At 40.0% G+C, this 20,402-nt stretch overlaps 1 protein-coding gene across 7 annotated transcripts in view; it reads left to right on the top strand.

Annotated features, from left to right (window-relative positions):
* The window catches only part of dock4b (dedicator of cytokinesis 4b), a 117,923-nt gene that overhangs the window by 44,861 nt on the left and 52,660 nt on the right, over window positions 1–20,402 (top strand). For all 7 annotated transcript variants that reach the window (XM_038738739.1, XM_038738742.1, XM_038738741.1 and 4 more), the window contains exons 8-13: window positions 6,012–6,163; window positions 10,819–10,900; window positions 11,075–11,135; window positions 11,252–11,384; window positions 12,549–12,637; window positions 17,878–18,003. In XM_038738739.1, coding sequence (XP_038594667.1) covers window positions 6,012–6,163; window positions 10,819–10,900; window positions 11,075–11,135; window positions 11,252–11,384; window positions 12,549–12,637; window positions 17,878–18,003 — 643 coding nt within the window. The remainder of the gene's footprint in view (window positions 1–6,011; window positions 6,164–10,818; window positions 10,901–11,074; window positions 11,136–11,251; window positions 11,385–12,548; window positions 12,638–17,877; window positions 18,004–20,402) is intronic.

Here is a 20,402-nt window from a genome sequence, read left to right as displayed (position 1 = left end):
CGGCAATGTTTGAAAGTTCTTCCTCGAAGCTGGCGGGTGGTAGAGGTAGTGGTGTGAACTGGCAGACCACATCAAACATTTCCCCGCGTAAGCACACCTTAAACTGTGGAAAGTTTTCCTCTGCAGATTGAGTTTGCCTAGCTCTCAAGGAATTGTTGATGTTCACAATTCCACCTCCATTGAGCACTTCTCATCCATGTTGGCTTAAAAGTTGGGAGTGAAAGTTCACTATTACCCCTGGAAACAGCAGGAGAACCATTCAGTAGCTGTTCTGGAGCTGTCGATCGTATCACACCATTTCCCTCCATTTTTCTCAGCCCTTTAAGGACCTCTCTTCCGTTTAGTGTCTCGACTGTAATGTTTAGACTGGAAGATTAAAAAACATATTTCTGATGCCATTTGAAACCATCCAATGTTTTTGTCTTATACACCATCACTAATCTTTGGAAATTTTGTGTTGGCTTTCTTTTTTAAAAGATTAGCCACTTTCCACAGTATTAACACACAACAAACACAGTGTTAGCCTCTCAAGGTGCTTCTGGCATCAGTGTTTCATGTACAAAAATAAAGTACAGCTTAATGTCTGACTCTCTCCCTCTTCCATTTGTCTCCATACCTCTCTCACTCATTCTGTCTGTAAGAGCCTAAATGCTATTTATTGATAAACAGAAATATTTGACTACGTAACTTGCAATAATTCAAGCTCATCTAAAACAGTAGTTTACATGGTTCATTGATATTGAAGGAATAGGAAGGAATACATGTCATAATTATTTCTTGGGCAGATAATTTAGAGTGCATGAAAATATTACATTGGTAATATTTGGGGAATAGACTGTGATTGTCTTTTCCTATTAACTGCATGCACCTTTAATTGCTTCTGGAAACTCTCACAATAAAAGTTTGGGAAGTTACCTTAGAGGACAGTCAGGCAAGCAGAGAGTGGAGCCACACAAGTTATTGACCCCTCTCTACCTCTCCCTCCCTGTTTTATTCTCATTAATTAATCAACTCGTTTCTGTAATCATCCTGTACTGATGTTTTGTTGTATCTAAGTCAATGAGTACATTTTTGTCCAAGTGGGCCCGTGGATTTATTGATGTGGATATGGATGAGGGGAACAGTTAGAGCATCAAACTACGGCTTCATTCAGTGGAAACCTACACTCTTTTCTTGCCCTACTGTTTGCTCCCTGCTTCCCCTTCCCATTTTCTCCAAGCCCCAACCGCTGTTACCGTGGCAACCACTTCTCTGCCCTGATACAGTGCGGGGAGAATTGCATCACACACACACACACACACACACACACACTGTGGCGGCATTCCCTTCGCAGGGGTAATTGAAGCTGTTAATCCATTTGTTTCTTTTTTTGTTAGTCAAAACAAAAGCAGGCATAGCAGGATGAAAGCTTAATGCACCTCTATTAAATGGCGTACAAAATGAGCAAATTACTACAATTCCCCTATACTGAGACAAGATAAAGGGACTGGCATTCAATCTCATCCACATACATGAACACGCACTTGCTCACACCAAGACACAACACACCATCACATCAAGCCCAAATTACATCAATATTTTTCAGTGAGATCTTTGTGTATGAGACTAGCTTCTTTGTTTCTGGTCTTGTGCTGTGCCGCTGCGGTGTGGTGTAATTAAACTGAGAGGGGGATTACCTGGCGTGTGTGTGTGTGTTTCTGTGTGTGTGCTGTACGGCAGTGGGGTATTACTGTGGGAAAATGTAGCTACATTGTGCCAATGAATTATGTGATATCTGCCCAGTGAGAAATAAAGAGGATACTGAGAAGAATGAAGGAAAGACATTCAGTGTTTTGAATAAGATGGCATAGCTTATGTTTGATTCCAAAATTAAATATATGCTGTTTGATTTTTGAAGTTTTTTTGTGATATTATAGCCCAAAAGGACTGAGTCTTGGACTGCAGTGCCTCTTAGCGCTATGTAGCATTTTAGCATCTTTTAGCTCATTGTCTTGGTTTTACTACTTTTTGGTTCACTCTCACCGCTCTTATGTACCTTGTTTCCAGCCTTAGCAGGCAACTGTTTTCAGCAAAAAAAGCTATGATGTTGTAAACCCACTTAATGCTACCTGATCATCACTCAGTGCCAGTTAGCGAATATGTGTCTAGAGAACGATGTGGTGCATTTAGCGTTTAAAGAGCCAGATACTTCCCTCAGTAGGAGGAGGAGACAGATTAGAGCGTAAATGAGGGTAAATATTTGACTTACATTTGTCAGGTGGACCAAAACAAGACTGAATGAATGCTAATGTTGCTACGTGTCTGCTGGATATATAAATAGGCAAATCCCTAATTGGCTCCCCAGGCTAAGTCTGCTCAGTTGCTAAAGCTGTCTGTAGTGCAAAGGCAAAACGGCTTCAAACTTCCCGTTATTTCCTAGGAGATTGAGTGTAGTACGGAGAGCGAGCGGAGCAGACCAGAGTTTAGATCCCAGAGCGATGAATTCATTAATGGTGGCAGATCAGACAGCAGTGATGGATAGCCCAGGCCGGGCCCTGGACACATGGTAGTAAAGTTAGTTCTGTGACTTCAGTTAAGTGCTACATACATCTCTTGCTTCCTGCTTGTGTCACACAGGTCTCCCTCCCAGAAGCTTAACAGAGGGGAAAAAAGAGGCTTAAGTAGAGATGTAAAAGTGAAAGATGAAAGGCAGCCCTGATGAAGGGATGTAGAAAGACTAGATTCTCTGTGGCCTCAGTTTAACCCTTCTGTCCTTTTAAAAGCTCCTTGTAGTTTGACATTGACTCCACTTGGTGCTGCTTCATGCTGTTTAGGAAAAGATCACGGAGTGAACAATAATAAGACGGTTGGGCTAGCACACACATCATGCTCTCTCTGTTTAGCTACATCTCTCTCGTCTTCTCCTTGTTGCCCACAGCATTTTGTGTTGCCAGCAGGGCTGCCAGGCTGTTATGTCTATCCTTTGTGTGTAGTCATGCTGAAGCTGTCATATAATCACACAATGCTCCGGCTGGGCACACTGAAAATAACTTCGTAATAAAATCCCACAGAATAAATTATGCCTTTGCAGACCTAGTCATTCTGCGTCGAAAACCAGGAACTCAGCCCTTTTGTGTAGAAAAAAAAAAGTGTTAGTGCCTTAGATGGTTCTACAGCCTGTTTTCTTCTGGGATCTCAGATAGGGAAGAGCAGTCACAACAAAACAAGACATATTTATCATTTTGACAGATACTGCAATTGTAAAATGACTTGTGGTATAATTTTCAAGCATGTTTAAGTCTTAGAGGACCATGCTAGTGGTTCTTGATATGTTTGTATTCATAGTCTGTTTTCCAAAGCACATCATATATTTTAGATTGATTTCTTCCCCTCTAGGCAGTCACTGTTTATCTCGTATTTCATTATGGCAGGAACAGCTTTTGAGTGACTTAAACCTTCTCTGAGATACTGCAGCATTTTAGCATTTTGTTGCCTTAATTCTTTGTCAAAGCACCGTTATCATCACTTGGTAATGCACTCTTGAGTGTTTTCTAAACATTGTAAACCCTAACAGTCGGCTGCCGAACAGCATTTTACATTACATAAAGCATTCAACTATAAAGAACTGTATTTCTCATATTATCCATGTTTGCGTATTAATTGTCTTCTAGGTTTGACTTTCTGATATTACATAGTCCCTCCAGAAATTTGTGAAATTGTGATTGCTGTCATATATTTCATTATTCTTGCCAGAAATGCCAAATAGGAAGACTGCTTGCCCAGTTTTTTCAATCACTGCAATTTCTTACATTAAATAATCAAATTCAGAACCAGGAATTATGAATGCAAATGCTCAACCTCTGCTGTCTAACGTCCTTGGAGAGAAGTTATTGCCTCGGGACCAATGCCACAATAATCAAATAAACATTAACAGTCCTGTTCAAACGGATATACTGCTACCACGAAGAAAAAGAAACATCTGAGATTTAAATAAATCACATTTATTTAAATCTCGGAATAGTTCAACAATATAGGAATACGCTTGATGAGTCAGATGAGACTAGTAATCCCACCTTGTCTGTATGGTAAATATGTAGCTGGGGCCAGCAGCTGGTTACCTTAGTTTAGCATACAGACTGGGAAAAAGGGGATACAGCTAGCCTGACCAGATGACCAGCAGATACTCCAAGAAGTTACTGGTCCTGGTCAAGAAATAGTCCGGAACATAACCCTGTAAAGCAGTGAATGTTTTTAGTACTATTTAAAAATCACATTTATTACCTTTTGACAGAGCCAGGCTAGCCTGTTTACAGTCTTAATGCTAAGCTAAGCTAAGCTGAGCTAACTGGCTGACTCGAATAAGCATATATCCCAAAATGTTGAACTATTCTTTTAAACACACCAACAATTGGGTTTCCAAATGGCTACTTCTGCAGCACTACCCAACAATATGACGACAAAATGCAGAAAACAAAACCTTCACAGGATAGAAGAATCCTGCGTATATGTATGTATGTGTATGTGTGTGTGTGTGTGAGTGTGTGTGTGTGTGTGTACATATACGTGTGTATGTGTGTGTGTGTGTGTGTGTGTGTACATATACGTGTGTATGTGTGTGTGTGTGTGTGTGTACATATACATATGTGTGTGTGTGTGTGTGTGTGTGTGTGTGTGTATGTATAATCTTCATATTATATACTGTTGGTGGTGATTGGTAGCTTTCTCCTTTGTGTGTTTGACTCTGATACTCAGTGACGCTTTTCTGCGGTGATGCTTTACTGCGCTTTGCCCTTGCATTTTCTTTATTCTTTTCTCCTCTCCACATCCTCCTCCTGCCTCCCTCCCCATCTCTTTACATCTTAGTGAAGTGAATGTGGAGCACTCTTTGGCAGTGGCTTTACTGGCCATCTGGTGCTCTGTATGTGTGTGTATTTGTCCTTGTATTTTTGGATGTTGACAGCAGATTAGAATGAACCTCTCATAAACAGAGCCGTTGATCTGGAAGGTATTTACAATGCTGCACCATGCTCTATGAGGCTTTATTGATCTGTTTTTTATATAGATTTATTCAATATAGCATGTCATATCAGACACTGTACTAAATGTACTGAAGACACTGAGATGTGGCTTTGTACTGCGTTGTTTCACTGTTGCTTTCCTTGCATTTGTATTCAGTGTGAATTTCAGTTAAAAGGGGGTGCAAATCACAACAACATCATTTCTTAGTGTCAAAAAAATACTACTTAAAGATAAATGCTTGAGGTAAATAAATATGGTAGAGTACACGTTTTGGTGCTTTTATACCTGATGGTAAATGTATTTTCCTCACTGAATAGGTTGTAATACATTTCTGTGAACTATTGTATGAATAAAGTGTTTGTTTATGTACATATCTGTATGTACAGAATTATGCAATTTCCATTGTCGTCCCATTTTGTTTCTCTGGCACCAAGATTGCAACAAAGAAACAGTCAGACAATACAGCTCAAACTCTCACACTCTTAGCCTCTGGTGCTGTTCACAGTCTGCAATATTATATGCTATATTAACTCGATCTATATCTTTAGCCTGGTCTTTACTGCCCTTAAATATATATGCCAATTTGCAGCAAAGCTCCTCCCAACAGTGAGGTGTCTCAGAGGCATATTATCTATCTTTAACTAGGAAACTGAAGGCCTGATACAGCAGCGCTTGACTGTGATTGGCCGGTATTAAAAGAGATGTAAACACATGTTGTTTTTTCTCTCGTTTTAACTTTATATGATAAGCTTTGATCCTGCATTTGGGGATCTTTCAGGATTTAGAGCATGAAACATTTCTGTATACATTCCTTCAGTCCTTTATCAGAATAGCACAATATAATATTAATAATAAAAATAATAACTTTATTTATATAGCATTTTTTAAAGCAAATATGTATATTCATAAATTGCATTTATTAAGTTTTTGAAGAATAAATAATGCATGGAAAGATTTGCTCATAATACTATTAGGAAATAAGGTTTGTGCTGATACTGTTCTCTCCTCTGCAGATGGAACATCGGCATCGGAAGAAGGAGACTCCTGCACCTGCTAGCACCCATCACCTGTTTGTCCACATGAAGAGTCTGATGAGCGTCAATCTTGGGGAGGAGCTAGAAGTTTTCTTCCACATTTATGATGGGCGGGAGAACCGGCCACTCAGGTAGACACTTAGAGAGCATTAATGAAGTACTGATGGAAAACGCTTCCGTTTTGTGTACTAGTAACAGTATATTATATGATATATAATATTTGCTCCATTTGTATACTTAAATTATAAGTTTTCATCTCTCAGTTTAACTGTTATACTGTTGTAACAATTTTATCTAAGCCTGTAGTTTTTTTGTTTTTATGGTATTTCTTCAAAAACTTGTTTGTATGTTCATAAGGTTGCATAGCTATCATGCTGAGGTGGATTGGTGATTGCACAGTGACATTTCGAATGGCTCCCCTTCTGATGTCAAGAAGACCACTCTAATTATATTCATGAAGATTTATTAAATTAAGCTGGTCGTTAAAGTGCACTTGGGCACATAAAAGTGGGTAAGGGCATGCTATTTTCTCATATAAAAAGTGCCTGTGCTGTCATCACCCTGTGAGTCTACACACGTCACTTGCGTGCACACCAACACACACACTCACTCCTGATGGGGCGTCGGCCAAATGCAAGACTGTGTTTAAACTCCCTGGTTTCATAGTTCAAAGCGTAGAAATTCCACTTCATGTCACAAACAAGTGGATTTGTCAGGCGAGGAAAATGAGTGGGTTGAAAAACGAGCACGGCAACACTGAAACTTCTTTTGATAAGTCATGCTTGGGTTTGACGCTACTTTCCACCCCACAGGGTCACATCAGAGGAACGAGGATGACATTGATGGGACTCATATTTATTATTTTGTTTCAGCATACAGTAACTCAACTTCTCTTTCTGTTGAAATCCAATTCATTATTCATATTACCGGCACAAAATTAAGCTGGATTCTTGCACAGAGAACCTGGGGTTTTCTTCACCACTCTGTGAATAATGGCGCACAAAAAAGGAGGTTCTATTACTTTACTTTTTACTGGACATGTGCAAGGCGTTTTCATGATGTGGTTTATCTGAGAGAAAGATGGGTTTCTGAACAATTAAGAACTTACATGTGTCCACAAAGAGCACGCACACATAATTTATCAGTGGACCAGAAGTACTTTTAATTAGTAAGGTGTATTTAAATATGCTCTCTTGTCTACTTTTAACTCCAAATTCTTGACGTACGTTAAAAGGTTTGGCAATAATGAAGGTGCGTTTTTGCGACCATTCTCAACCCACGCTTTGTCTTAAGTGGGTAATTTGTGTCCAGTGGTATGATATTAAGTTCCACTTGAAGCACTTTCTCACTGTCATTATCTGTCTCTCTATTTCTGTCTTGCTGTCTCCCTACCTGTCTGCGTCCTACTTTGGCAGATTGAGTACCTTAGCCCAGCAAGAGTCATTACACTCCTCGAGTTCTGTCATGCATTTGAAGTAGATTTACAGCTCATTCAATGTTCTATACTATGAAAATATCAAACAGCAGCTTCAGACAGTCAACATACAATACAAATCTTGTGCGATTTTATCCAAACTGAATACTGCAATTAATTTAATAACAGACAGATACAAAGATCAGTTTATACCCTAAATCAGCTTATTACAATTTTTCCATCCGTTCTGGGGGTTAAAGGCAGTCAGAGGTCATAACCATTGTGCCTTAGAGGTTCTGTCTTCGAAGAAAATCTTGCAATGGCAGCTCGCCAGCGTTGTCTCTCACTGTCTGGTCACACACAATAACAGAGACACACACACATTTACGCAAGGTGCCTGGCATGGAGCCATCCGACGGTTCCCTCTTGTGGTTTCTGTGTGTGTGTGTGTGTGTGTGTGTGTGTGTGTGTTTGTGTCAGAGACCAGATGGGGGTCCGACCCGTCGTCTCTGTACCATGCCAACACCAGCAGCCCCTGTGCATCATGGCAGATTCTTTGTGTTCAATACAGACTCCTTGTCTGGCTTTTCGGCACCACACACACACACTATGGTACTGTACCATGCTCACACATGTTCCTGTTTCTCTTTCTGCCTTGTAAGATTTGGTGCTATTCCAGATCAAGCACCCCTCCCCTTTCTCCTGGCATAGCCTTTGCTCAACTCTAACAAGGTCACCCATGGATGACCCAGACATTTGTGTCTATGTCTGTAAGTGTCTGTGTAAGTTTTCCATGTGGCCTCTATGGATGAATTTAGTTTTTTTGCCCGGAGGGGCAGTATTTTACATGCCAGTCACTCACTATCACCCTCCCACCCCCCTATCCCCTCGTGGGGTGAGCACACTGCTCCTAATGCAATCATCGATATCAGGAGAGGGACTAGCTAGCACCGTGTGGGCCCAGAGGGGAGGGAAATCGGCCATTCATGTTATGTTAATGCGACCGGTGATAGTGGGAGATAAGGTCCCGCTGGGGGACACTGGTCCTATTACCTCGGGTGATCAACACGCTGCAGCTGTGAGGGAGAAGGACCGGTGGCAGGGGAGGGAGTGTTAAGAGACTTGCGAATGTGCGTCTGTGTTCGCAGGAGTGGCTCTTAATTGGCAGTTGGGGTTTCAACAATAGAACGCTAATTATGGTTGGGGAAAACGTGCGCATGTCTCATGTCTAATGCATAGGAATCCGTCTCCATATGGCCGGATAAATGGCCTGGAAAGTTACAGAGAGCGGCTAATGAGGAACAACCGCATCTAAATCAAACTGGCTCTTAACTTGTTCGTTCCAATACGGAGGATAAAAGGAAAACTTTGCTGAAGGAATACATGTATGAAATATTATAAGCATTTGTATAATTAATTATCAGGAGCTTAATTAATTCAAGCATGAGCACCCACTGCCCTACATACACAAAACACTGAATGAAACTGCAAGAAGCAGCCTCGTATTTACATCATGGAAGCGACATGACAACTTTTAAGCTTGTATTAAGAGCGTTTAATAGGTCAGACTATTACAGAACATCCTAATCCACTGTAGCTGTATGCAGCATGAAGTTATATATCTGTATTTATCTGTTGGGGTATATTCTGCTGTGATGTGAATGGGCCTACTTGCGCCTGCTAGCGTGCCAGCGACTTGGCTCATTGTCAGGCGCTGGTGCATTACAAGGTTTTCTCTCTGCTTATCGGTGGACTGTGAAAGTCACCTAACTGGATTAGCCCTCAGCTCGCCAGCCAGGATGAAACGGGGCCCAGCAGGATGCCTGCGCTGCCTGTCTTTGAGCGTGTGTGCGAGATAGAGAATGAGAGAGAGACCGCAGTGCAAAGAGAATGAAAATGCGATCTGTGTCCGTCCTTTCTGTTTTTGCCCGACATGCACTTCATTTCCCGCCTGCACAAAGAGGGGGCGGGAGCATTTGAGGCCAGAGTTATTATTTCGAGACTGCTCTGTGAAGCTCTTGAATTTCATACTTTAATGTTGCACTATAAAGTATGTGCAAACTATCCAAAGTATGATTCAGTGTTGTTTAGCCAGGAAGCCAGACAATTTACTTTTCCAGTTGTCTCTGTGTAGCTTCTTACAGTTTTATTTTTAGCCACGCTAGCATCATAGCTCTAATGTTGTCTGTCTGTCTGTGGTTGGCCCACCTCTGAAATATCTCATTCATGATCCCCAGAGGGTGAATCCTAATGACTGATGTTTCAGCCTCAGTTGTACTTTGTGTTTAGTGTTAATTAGCAAATGTTACCAAGCTAACACATTACACCAAAATGGCCAGCATGTTAAACATATCTCCTAAACATCAGCATGCTAGCACTGTCACTGTGCGCATGTTAGCTGCTGACTTTAGCCAAAGTCCTTATAGGCTCTGCTTTAGCACATAGCTCAAAGCACAGTTGTGCCTAATTACAGCCTCACAGCTAGCATGACTGAAGACATTGTAACTTTGTCTTCCTGTCTGTCGGATCTGCTTTGTTTTTAGCTTTTGCTTCGGTGTAATTTTCAGACCCAGTGTGCCTATAGACTTTATGCACTAGCATTAGCATAGCAGTTATGCTAATTAATTTAGACCAAACAACTCATTAGTTACTGAATTATTTCTTGCATTGTGCAAAATAGCAACCAAGCAGTTACATGTGTGACTCATATAATTGCTAGTTCTATATATTTTATCCTTTAAATTACACATACAGCACAGCATCTTTGACATTTGGCAGCACTTAGTGGGTCCATTTTTTAATTTTCTCTCTGTATCCACCTTGCTAATAATGGTCTCAGTCTAGTCCTGTCACAACCAGAAGATTTTTGACAACCAGCTTGTCAGTTAGAAGACTGAGGTGGTACATTTTTTCTTGTAACCCATCACTATTTTTGCTGACAGTCCAGTATCTGGGCTAAAACGTGTCAGAAAGAATTCACAATACGCAACAACACACTGAATATTTTATTCAGCCGTGGTGGAGCCACGTGTGGATGTGCTTGTTGTCTGATATGTTACAGACATTCTGTGTTGGGGATTTGGTTCAGTAATTTAAGCTTTGTGTATCTTTTTCTCTCTCTCTATCCCTCTATGTCTGTCTTTCTCCTGCCTCCTATTCTTTCAGACAGCTTTAGTTTGAAGCTTGAACTTTAAAGCGTTGTCTCCAGTGCCCACCATTCAGCGCTTGACATTTTTGACATTGTTTCTAATCTTTATTCTGTTCCTGTTAGCAGTGGCTTGGATGCAGTTGTTTACGATGACACCCAGCCATCACTCCTGACACCATTCTTCTCAATGTGTGTTCCCTCTCTCTGTCTCTCCTCTTGTACAGTGAAAGGTTCTTTGTCAAACTAAATAAGAGCGGGTTGCCCAAGTCGCCAGAGAAGACCGAGAGACAATGCACGCTATTCGTGGTGAGTAGTGAACACGACTTTGCGTTTACAAAGATTGGTAGGGAGCAATTTAAAGTTATGTAAAGCTGCCCTAAGTCATGTTCCATTACCCTGAAAACTAAAAGCCAAGCCTGTGCTCCAGCTTGTTTACAATGATTGAATCTGATGCCAAAATATGTTTTCCTGTTTTGTCAGGATTTGGGAAGCAGTGATCTACGAAAAGATGTCTACATCGTAGTACACATCATAAGAATAGGTGGGAGTTACGATGCTGCTTCTTTATTCTACTGAGGACTATGTGTCTTTTAAATCTCGTGGGCTTTCATAGCAGTGCGGTTAGGAGTGTGGATGCTTCTTTGTGTGTGTATGCAGGGAGAATGGGAGCAGGGGAGAAGAAGAATCTGTGTAGCGTGCAGTACAGGCGGCCGTTTGGCTGTGCTGTCGTCAGCATCGCTGATCTCCTCACTGCCGACTCCAAGGATGACCACCTGCTCAAGGTTTATGCGTAAGTCACTGTAAACAACCAGTTTTTCAATAATGAGTTCTTTCCTCCAAATATCAGACCAAATGTTAAGGAAAACATTTGAGCAATATGCTATTTGGCTTTCTTACTGAAAATGAAAAAGGTCAGACACTCTGCCTACCAGCACCTTTAAAGCTCACTAATTAAGCTCACAAGATCTTGTTTGTTGAATTCATACAAGCTGAAGTGTGAAAACAACAAGTTGTGATTTTAGTGGGGTCTGTTTATACTAAGCTAAGCTAACTGTCTTCTGGTTCTAGCTTCATATTTAACAAATGAAAGTGCCTTTAAAAGCCCAGTGCTAGAATTCTCTTTGATGAAGCTACAAAGCAAACCAATTCAAGTCATGTTATTAGCCGTTAGTCCAACGAAATAATACAGCATTTTTAATAGAGACCTTTTCCTGTTGTACTCTAGGGACTTGGTACAACAGCCTGGCAGGACTTTGTGGTCCAACCTAGTCTACACGGTGCCCTGAGGGATAGAAAAGGCTACCGTTGACACAGTAGTCTGACCCAAATTATAGCTGTATCAGAGTAACTGGCCAAATACATTTAGCTCAGAAAAAAATACAACCTCTGTCTCTATACCTGCAGTCACAACAAAGAGGTTTTGGTTGGATTAGCATTAGAGTTCTGAGCCGAATGCTTTCAGAATTAGGTCGAGACAAGACGTCATTATAAATACGGTAAGAATTTGTTTTTAAATGACCTGCTCTAGTTAAAAACTGACAATAAACAACAAGGTCTTGATTGGAGTCACAGTCAAAACCCATAACGTTTTACTTGCGCCTGTGATTGTACACGTTACATTACAAGTAACTAGCTGCATAAAAAACATAAGCCTGATCATGTCATCAGGGTTATGTGAGCTTGTGCTTGGAAATGACACATAAAAACATAAAGCCTGTGTCAGTTTTAAAGGTGTGGGGATTTACCCAAGTGAAAAGAAGCTTTTGCTGCATTATGGGAAATGTTGGATACAGCATATGTAGAGCTCGACCGATATATACGGCCTAACATTCAAAATATTGACCTCTGCTGCATGTGACCATACTTTAAGTAATCTGTACTTGTGAGTTCCCCTACTATAATAAATAATACATTGCTGGAGTCCCCATTTAAGCAGACAATCTTTCTTTCTCAGGTGTAACACTGAGAGTGAGTGGTACCAGATTCATGAGAACATCATCAAAAAGGCAAATTCCAGGTACAACCTGTCGGGCTCCAACACCGGTAAGATCTCTTTTATTCATTGTGCTTTCTCACATCCACACATCTTGGTTTGAGAAATTAAACAAGGGGATTTAGTAATACTACAAGCTAGCCTCTGGTGAGGTGTGCGATTTGGTTTTAAGCAAAGAAAAAGTACTGGTTCACTTGTTTTGTTTCAGGCTTTTAAAATCAGGGAGCAACTTTCAAAGCTGTTAATTCAATAGTCTGATGATAATCTGTCTTATTTCTTTCACAAAACCTTAATTGTGCGGCAGTGACAAATTTAGCAGCTTAGTTGCATCATCAGTCTCCTACCATGCAATAGTCTGTTTCTGGTCAGTCTGGGTAGCATTTAAGGGAACAGATCAGTCTTCACATGGTTATGTCTACAGGAAGCCTGCTGTTGCAAATGCATTCAGATGTTTTTTTTTCTATATAAATAGCTGCATTTACATCATACTGAACAACACCATCAGCAGTTTCCCATAGCAACAGGTTTGTGGAAAATCAGAACAGTCAGTTCTTCAAACGTCAATGAAGTGTCATGTGACATATGAAGAGGTTTGTTCCACATTGAGATCCATTCTTTGTTTGTGTGGATTATAGAATCATTATACAAGGAATCATACAGATACAGCTGTTAGAGGAATTACACTACCAAGATGTGTATGTACATAAAATGATAGCCGAAGATGAACTTCTGATTACGACTTCATAATATAATCTACACTGAAGGAAGCTTGAATGGGGTAAAAGCAGGAGGACACAATCATGAATTAAACTGTATTGGCTAGTTTGCAGCTGTTTGCATCAAAAGGCAGAAGTATAAACAGTAAGCAGTTAGCAACAATCATCAGAAGTTTGTCTTAAAGCTGATTAACATAAATCTTTTTGTGAAATGTTTCTGCAAACTTGCCGCAGGCTGTTATTTTCATAATGACAATATTTATTGTCTTCTTACCTTTCCCTCATGTATTAGAGGAACAACATAGAAAAGGTTGCCAATTGTTTGAGGAGAAATGGGAGAAGAGATTATAGAAATGTCAAGAATCTATGGGACTGATCTACTGACTCCTCCTCTTTCCACCTTCCCTCCGAAGACCAATAATTACTTGAGGAGAAGTCATACAACTCAGGGACTTAAAATTGTCATGACTAATCTTGCACAAAGCGTGAAGGATCGCAGTAATTAAACTGAATGACACAGAGCCATTTAGCACAGTCTGCATTATCCGAACAGCATCTTTACACTACGTTCGTTTATAACAAAACTGCTGCATCCAGCTGAAGTTCTGTATAACAGTACTGCTTTTGAATAGATGGAGATGTAAGGGGTTTTGCATAGCTGAGCTGATAAGGGCAACAACAGTTTTAATTCATTTCGGATAAAAACATAAAGCAGAGCAGTGACACTAAAAAAGGAATATCGTGCAACCACTTACTTTGCTGTTTCATTATCTTATATTGAACTCTAACAAAATCTTAATCAAGTTCTTATATCAGCTTTATTTGCTACTTAAACTGTTGACTATCTGTGTTATCAAATAACGCGTGTTATTATATTTAATTACAGATAAAGCGGATAATGTGGTGCATTGTTGATGTTAAACTTCCAAGACTTTTGGCAGATGACACTGACATGTGGCTTAGTCAGTTAGTGTTTCACGCCTGATGACCAAGCTTTAAGATAAACGTTCTGTAATTAAAAACAATTAATTACGTAGATTGGGAAGCACAGCGTTTGCCTTTGTTCACAGTATTTTCTGCGTTTGCTTTACGCTTTCATATGACAGCATTACCCATGCTAGCACACACATCATAAACATTTGTAAGTGAATTATTTTAAAGAGTTACTCCCGTCTTTGGCTGTTGCATGCAGTTTATCACAAACGCTTGGATGTTAGCTATTGAGTAGCTGTCAGCTAAAGACAGTGATCCCTCTGAACGCTTGATTTGCCTCAGTGCTTTCTCTTTCAGAGTGCATTAGAGGAGTGCTTTGGGTCTTTTGTCACAACACGCTGGCGTGCATAATTCGAGCGAGTTTGTTCCAAAATTCCATTTCCGCCACTTAACTGAATTTGACATTGATCTTATGAAATGAAAGAAAAATGCTTTAATCACAAAAGCAGAGGTAATAATTTCAATTTTGAAGATGAGCAGTGGGTATTAGGTTTCATTTATATATTACGAGCACCATTCATCTATCTAGAACAACTTAATTGATTATAATTTTATTTGCTTTGACAGTTTTACTTTGCAAGGACTGCGCTCTTATCTCTTATTGTTTTTAACTTCTTCTATCCCTTTAATTACATCTTACAGGCACACACACACAGGCACACACACACAGGCACACACACACACACACATACACACATACCACTGCTCTCACTCTAATAGGGATGATGACAGTAGTGATACAAGTTGCAACTTAAATCCCTGCATCTTAACTGTTCCCTTCTCTCTCTGCATTCACAACAAATATGCACAACTTCACTTCCTGCACATTTTTGCGCAGCAGAGCAACATTACAGAATAGATAACACTTGTCTGGAGAAGGAGAATAATTCAACTTCAGCAGGTCAGTGTCTCCTCTTCAGTTTGTTCCTGTAAAAATGTTCATGCAGGTGTTATGGAACACCATGCATAATTTAAGGACCACAATTTATTACACTTAGTGTCAGGAAGGCGATTAAAACAAATGTGCAGTGGAGTGAGATAACGTTATGTGTATTTGTGTGTCTATATGTGTTCATATTTATATTTGTGTGCACAATTCTATCTTTATTGGGTGTTTGTGCATCCTGGTGTGTGTGTCTGAAGTTGTCCCGCTGTGTGGTTCTCTTTTTAAACAGGCCTGGCTGTGTGCCAGAAGTCTCTTATTAGCAGCCAATTAGCAGGGGAGAGATGAATGCATTGGCCTTAAAGTATAAAGAACACTCAGCTCTTTGGGTAATAAAGAACCATAGAGACAGTTATTTTGTTCACATGTACACTAATGACTACCTAATTTATCTTTACCTATGTTTTTCAGGATAAGGGGGGCTTTTGCGTAATCTAATTCGAAAGACGAGAGAGGTGGTTGAGATGAGATGAGGATTTTGTAAACATGGAGCCCGGTAATCCATAAAAGGGATTTCATAAGAATATGTCTCTGTATGAGTCAAGTCAGGTAGATAATGCAGCTCCCACCTCCATGCGAGCGTAGGCAGTGACAGAAGAGGCTGCGACAACTCCACTGTTTTGTTTTTGAGTTTTTATATTCCTCTGTTTTTGTTGAGCTTGTGAAGAGGCAGGCCGGGTGGGCTGAGGGCAGCAAAGGTCGATAGTGTTTTTGTCAGCGTCAGCCACATCTACTGGGCAGAATAGTAATGAACCTGGTTTGCCTAATTGTAGCCCTGCAGTAGCTTTTAGAGCCTGCCTGTGTGTGCTCGTTTATGTGTGTATAAATGCCAAAGGCTTGATCCACATTAAGGGGCAGGCAGATTAGCTTGGGTAAAAAAAATCTCCCCTGAACCTAATGGTACTCTCATTTCATTTCCCACCAAGCCTGAACACGCTTTTGATGGACTGTGTGTTATTTTTAATTATTTAGACCAGGAGACTGTTGTGTGGATTGTTGTCTTGGAGATGTCATCCTTGCGTTGTAGAAGTGCACAGCTGTGTGCCGCCCTACAAAGCCAAAACACGGTTATTATAATTTGGTCAAAATTTAGTTATTATACTTTTTGATATCTGTTTTACCACAGAAAAAGTATTATGCCATTGAATATATGACAAAAGCATCTCAATTTTGCAGTAACTACAACACTCTGTAGGCTGTAGTAGCTACATTCTGGTTTGGTAATAGCCTATGTGAACACTTGAACCTGCCATCACACAAACTGCACTCTCTGCCTGCAGAGAAACAGCAAACTAGACAGTTAAAGCTAGCTACCGAGTTAGCCTTAGCTAAACCGAAAACAAAATTTACTGTTTAGGTTTTTCTCTAGCTGTTATCTGTAATTGAAAGATATCCACTTTGATTAACTGATGTCTTAAATTCATCTTTATTCCACATAACTAAATGAGGCAGTATCTAAATCCGATCATGGCATAGAAAAACCCCAGCTAAAACCCCTGCTAGTATCCACTGTCTCAGCTTTTGATGCTAATGGAATTCATGTAGTTTGATGTGGTTAAAATACCTTTAAATAACATATTTAAATGTTTATTTTATTGATTTCAGTGTAAATATTGAGTAGACAGACAACAAACAGAGATGTATTTAATCCCTGTGAACTGCGGGATGTAAATAATCAAGATGAGGTTTATTTTCTTAAACAAAGTTGTTAAAATAGACAAGAAAGCCAAAATATATAATTTTGTTTGTAGACAGCTACTGCATTTCTGCTCAGAGACCAGTTTCTAAGGAAGTATGCAGGTTCTATGGCACTTTGTTTTTTGAGTAGAATAGTCTTATTACCCTAATTTGGCGGCAAGCCTGCAAACTTTAAATCCCTAAACTTCATTGCCTTTTACTGCTCTATGCCTTTGCAGTGCAGTATATTTTGGCGAATTGCTAGCAGGTTTGCAAACAAGTCATGTCGCTATTTTGACTCCCAGTGACTGAAACCGCTTGCAGCTAATGAACCGTTTCACCACCTCCCAGCTTTCCTGAAAATATCCACAATAATAATAATCACCATCATCAGCGTCTCTTGCACACTCCCTTGTTCTTTAGCTGTTTGTGTATCTGCCTCTCCTTGTCATGAGCATGGACGGGCACACACACACACACGGATATCAAGGAGATGCATTTTGAGCTCCAAATAAAAGTCTGTGCTTTAATTTATCTGTGCTGACATTTGGAGTTATTGCATAAGCATATTGATTTGACAGCCTTCATGTAGGATTTCCTGTTAATAAAAAAGTGCAGGAGGATGAGTCACAGGCTGTTTGCATTTTTTGTTTATGTGTGTGGGGGTGTCTGCTTGCCTTCCATACACATAAGTGTTGCTCTTGCCAGGTATAACTGTAGCTGTCCTGTTCGCAAACTCATGCAGCTGTAATAAAACTGAAAATATGACCTTGTGAATACTTTTTTTCTGTGCTCACAAATACAAGATTGTTTATAGTGTTGGGAATAGGCTTATGATATATTTTGAACATTTTATTGAGTGGCTTTGGTAAGGGATAAAGGAGGGAAAATCAAGGCCATGTAGTGGAGCATTGGAATATGATATTTCAGATGTTGAACTTTATTATTGCTTTTTTGTTAGGTCTGGCAGTGGCTCTCCAGCTCCTCCACGGGGACATAGAGCAGCTGAGACGAGAGTACATGGTGCTCTTCACTCGGGGTGTGTCCATCACCAGGAAACTGGGCTTCTCTGACATCATCATGCCAGGTAGGGCACCACAAACAAGCTCACTTCCACAAGCCATATGGTGCTGAGTTGATTTTCAGCTATTACGTTCCTTCAGTACAGTATGTTCAAGAACTCTCCCAGTCTTGAGGGTATGTGATCATCGAGGATGTCAGCTGTCTTTCCTATTGCTCAATATAGACAACTTCCCATTTTATTCCTGCGCACTGTTAATTTAAGATTTAGACTTCGTTGCATTCTCTAGACATTTTGAATATAAAATCAATCCTATACTGAGTGAATTTTATGATTGCTTAAAATTAACAGATAGACCAATGAATAAAAACAGAAAATCCTGGAAAAAACTGGTGATCTAGTAAAAGAATTGTCCAACCATTAGTAAGCAACCAAAGTCATCCTAAACTATTTTAACAATCGCGCCATTCTGCCTGTCTTATTAAATCAGTTTTATGCCGAACTGATACCCCATTTTATTGCAGTTTACACAAGATCCTGCATCAAAATTAAGGCACACCTCATTACATAGGGCCATTAACAAAAACACTCTTGTAGTAGCATCAGCTGACTTGTCGGTCGACTGATCTTGTACCCGATTCAGCGCTAATGTATTCCACTATCACTTTGCTGACATTTTTGGAACAGTCAATGCTGTGCTGTTTTTCCACTACACTTCCATAAACTGCTGCTACAGACATAAAACATATCATTTCCTTTCTATCAGAAAGATGGATAGGAAGTCTATACAGACTTTTATCAGGCAGCAGGTGTGAAAACGTTGACTGTTGATTCAGACTTTTCTGTGACATCTATCAGGAAGAGTATTAAACAATCATTTCAATGTAAAATGTCAGCTCATGAAATACTATTTTAGATGACATATTTGAGGCTTTAAACATAAGAGTGTTTTTATTTAACACAATATCCTGCCTTAACGATAATGTCTTTGCCTAGGTAACACTTGACATCCTTACCCAGTGTGTGAGAAGCGATATTTGAAATCCACCTAAGGGCGCCATCAGAAAGATTAACTATTTAGGTTGTTTCAGGTAGATTGGCATCACTTAGATAGCTGCTTCTCTAAAGGACACAGACCCCCGCAGAGGCCCTCAGGCTTAGCTGGATTGGATCTTGTTGCCGTGGTAACAAATACACAACCACTTGAATGTAAGACGAAACAGGAGCTGAACATGTTTATATTTATATATACTGTGAAGAAAGTACCAAAGAGGGGGAAAAACTGTCTGAATTAGCTTTCTGACTCTTCGTCTGTTCATTAATTTATGAGAGCTGGATGTCGGGGGACTTTTCTTTTTAAATAAGTGAGGTGTGCTGTCTGGTCACACAGATAAAGAGGAGCCACAGACTCTGGGTCCCCCAGCGCCTCACTAAAACAGATTTATGTCCACTGTCTCTTTCTTTGTCTTTGTCTGACTACAAACCCTTAACACTGAGCGCTCTCACCCTTTCTGCCCGTGTAAATCGGCCCTTGGGCTAAGGAAACTGTCTCTCCTCCTTTTTCCATCTCTCTTTTTTCCTGCATTTGAATCTGACTGTATCTTTCTCCTCATTTTCTTTCTTCAGCTGCTCTAGCCTCACCCTCTCCACTTCCCTTTTTCCTGTTGTACATTAAGAAACTGCCCCCAGTGTGTGTCTGTGTTTGTGTGTGCGTGCGTTTGTGAAGCGATTGTACGGTGCGATTTTATATGGATTGCCTCATGTTGCCATAGTTACTGTTGTTAAGAGCAGTAAATCAATGTTGACCCTAGAGATAGAGATATGATGAGTGCACACACACAGAGGTTAGATAGGCAACCTATTTTACAATATGTCTGACCACAGCGTGGCTGCAGAGGAAACAGGCCTATCATCTTTCAGAGCGCTTTGTACCATTTTGACTTCCCCCACAAAAGGAAATAAATATGTGCCTGGTCCAGTCATTGTACATCCAGCTGCAAGTATAACAAAAAGATGTAGAATATTACTTCCTGGGATTATTTCCCCTTAGTGTTTTGGCAGATTGCGCCTCATGAAACAGCTGCGCTACAGGAGTGTTTATAAGTTTTTGTTTTTATGAATCCAGATGCCAAGTTCATTGTTAAAAAATTGTTGCTCAACTTTATCAGGTTATTATAAAATGTATGTGCAGAAAGGGACTGTATTTTAGTAATTTTTAGGATACATGTTTGTTGATAGTTAGTTTGCTAGGGATTACACTTGCTCCTTGCTCTTTTAAGTGCATGTTTCTCTTCATTGTCAACATGTTTGTTATCTTGTTATACAGCATTGATATGGGCCAAATATGCACTTGCATGCATGTAGGTAGAAATGTTAGCTCGATAAAAGCACTAACTACCTACCCAGGTGTTTTGCAAATAAAACATGTGTGTGTTAAGCCTTTTTATGTGGGCTCTTTGTATTGC

The sequence above is a fragment of the Micropterus salmoides genome, unplaced genomic scaffold (assembly GCF_014851395.1).
Source record: "Micropterus salmoides isolate LMB-PRFRI ecotype aquatic unplaced genomic scaffold, ASM1485139v1 Ms_hic_scaffold_23, whole genome shotgun sequence".
Taxonomy (NCBI): domain Eukaryota; kingdom Metazoa; phylum Chordata; class Actinopteri; order Centrarchiformes; family Centrarchidae; genus Micropterus; species Micropterus salmoides.
This window is presented reverse-complemented; position numbering and strand designations above follow the sequence as displayed.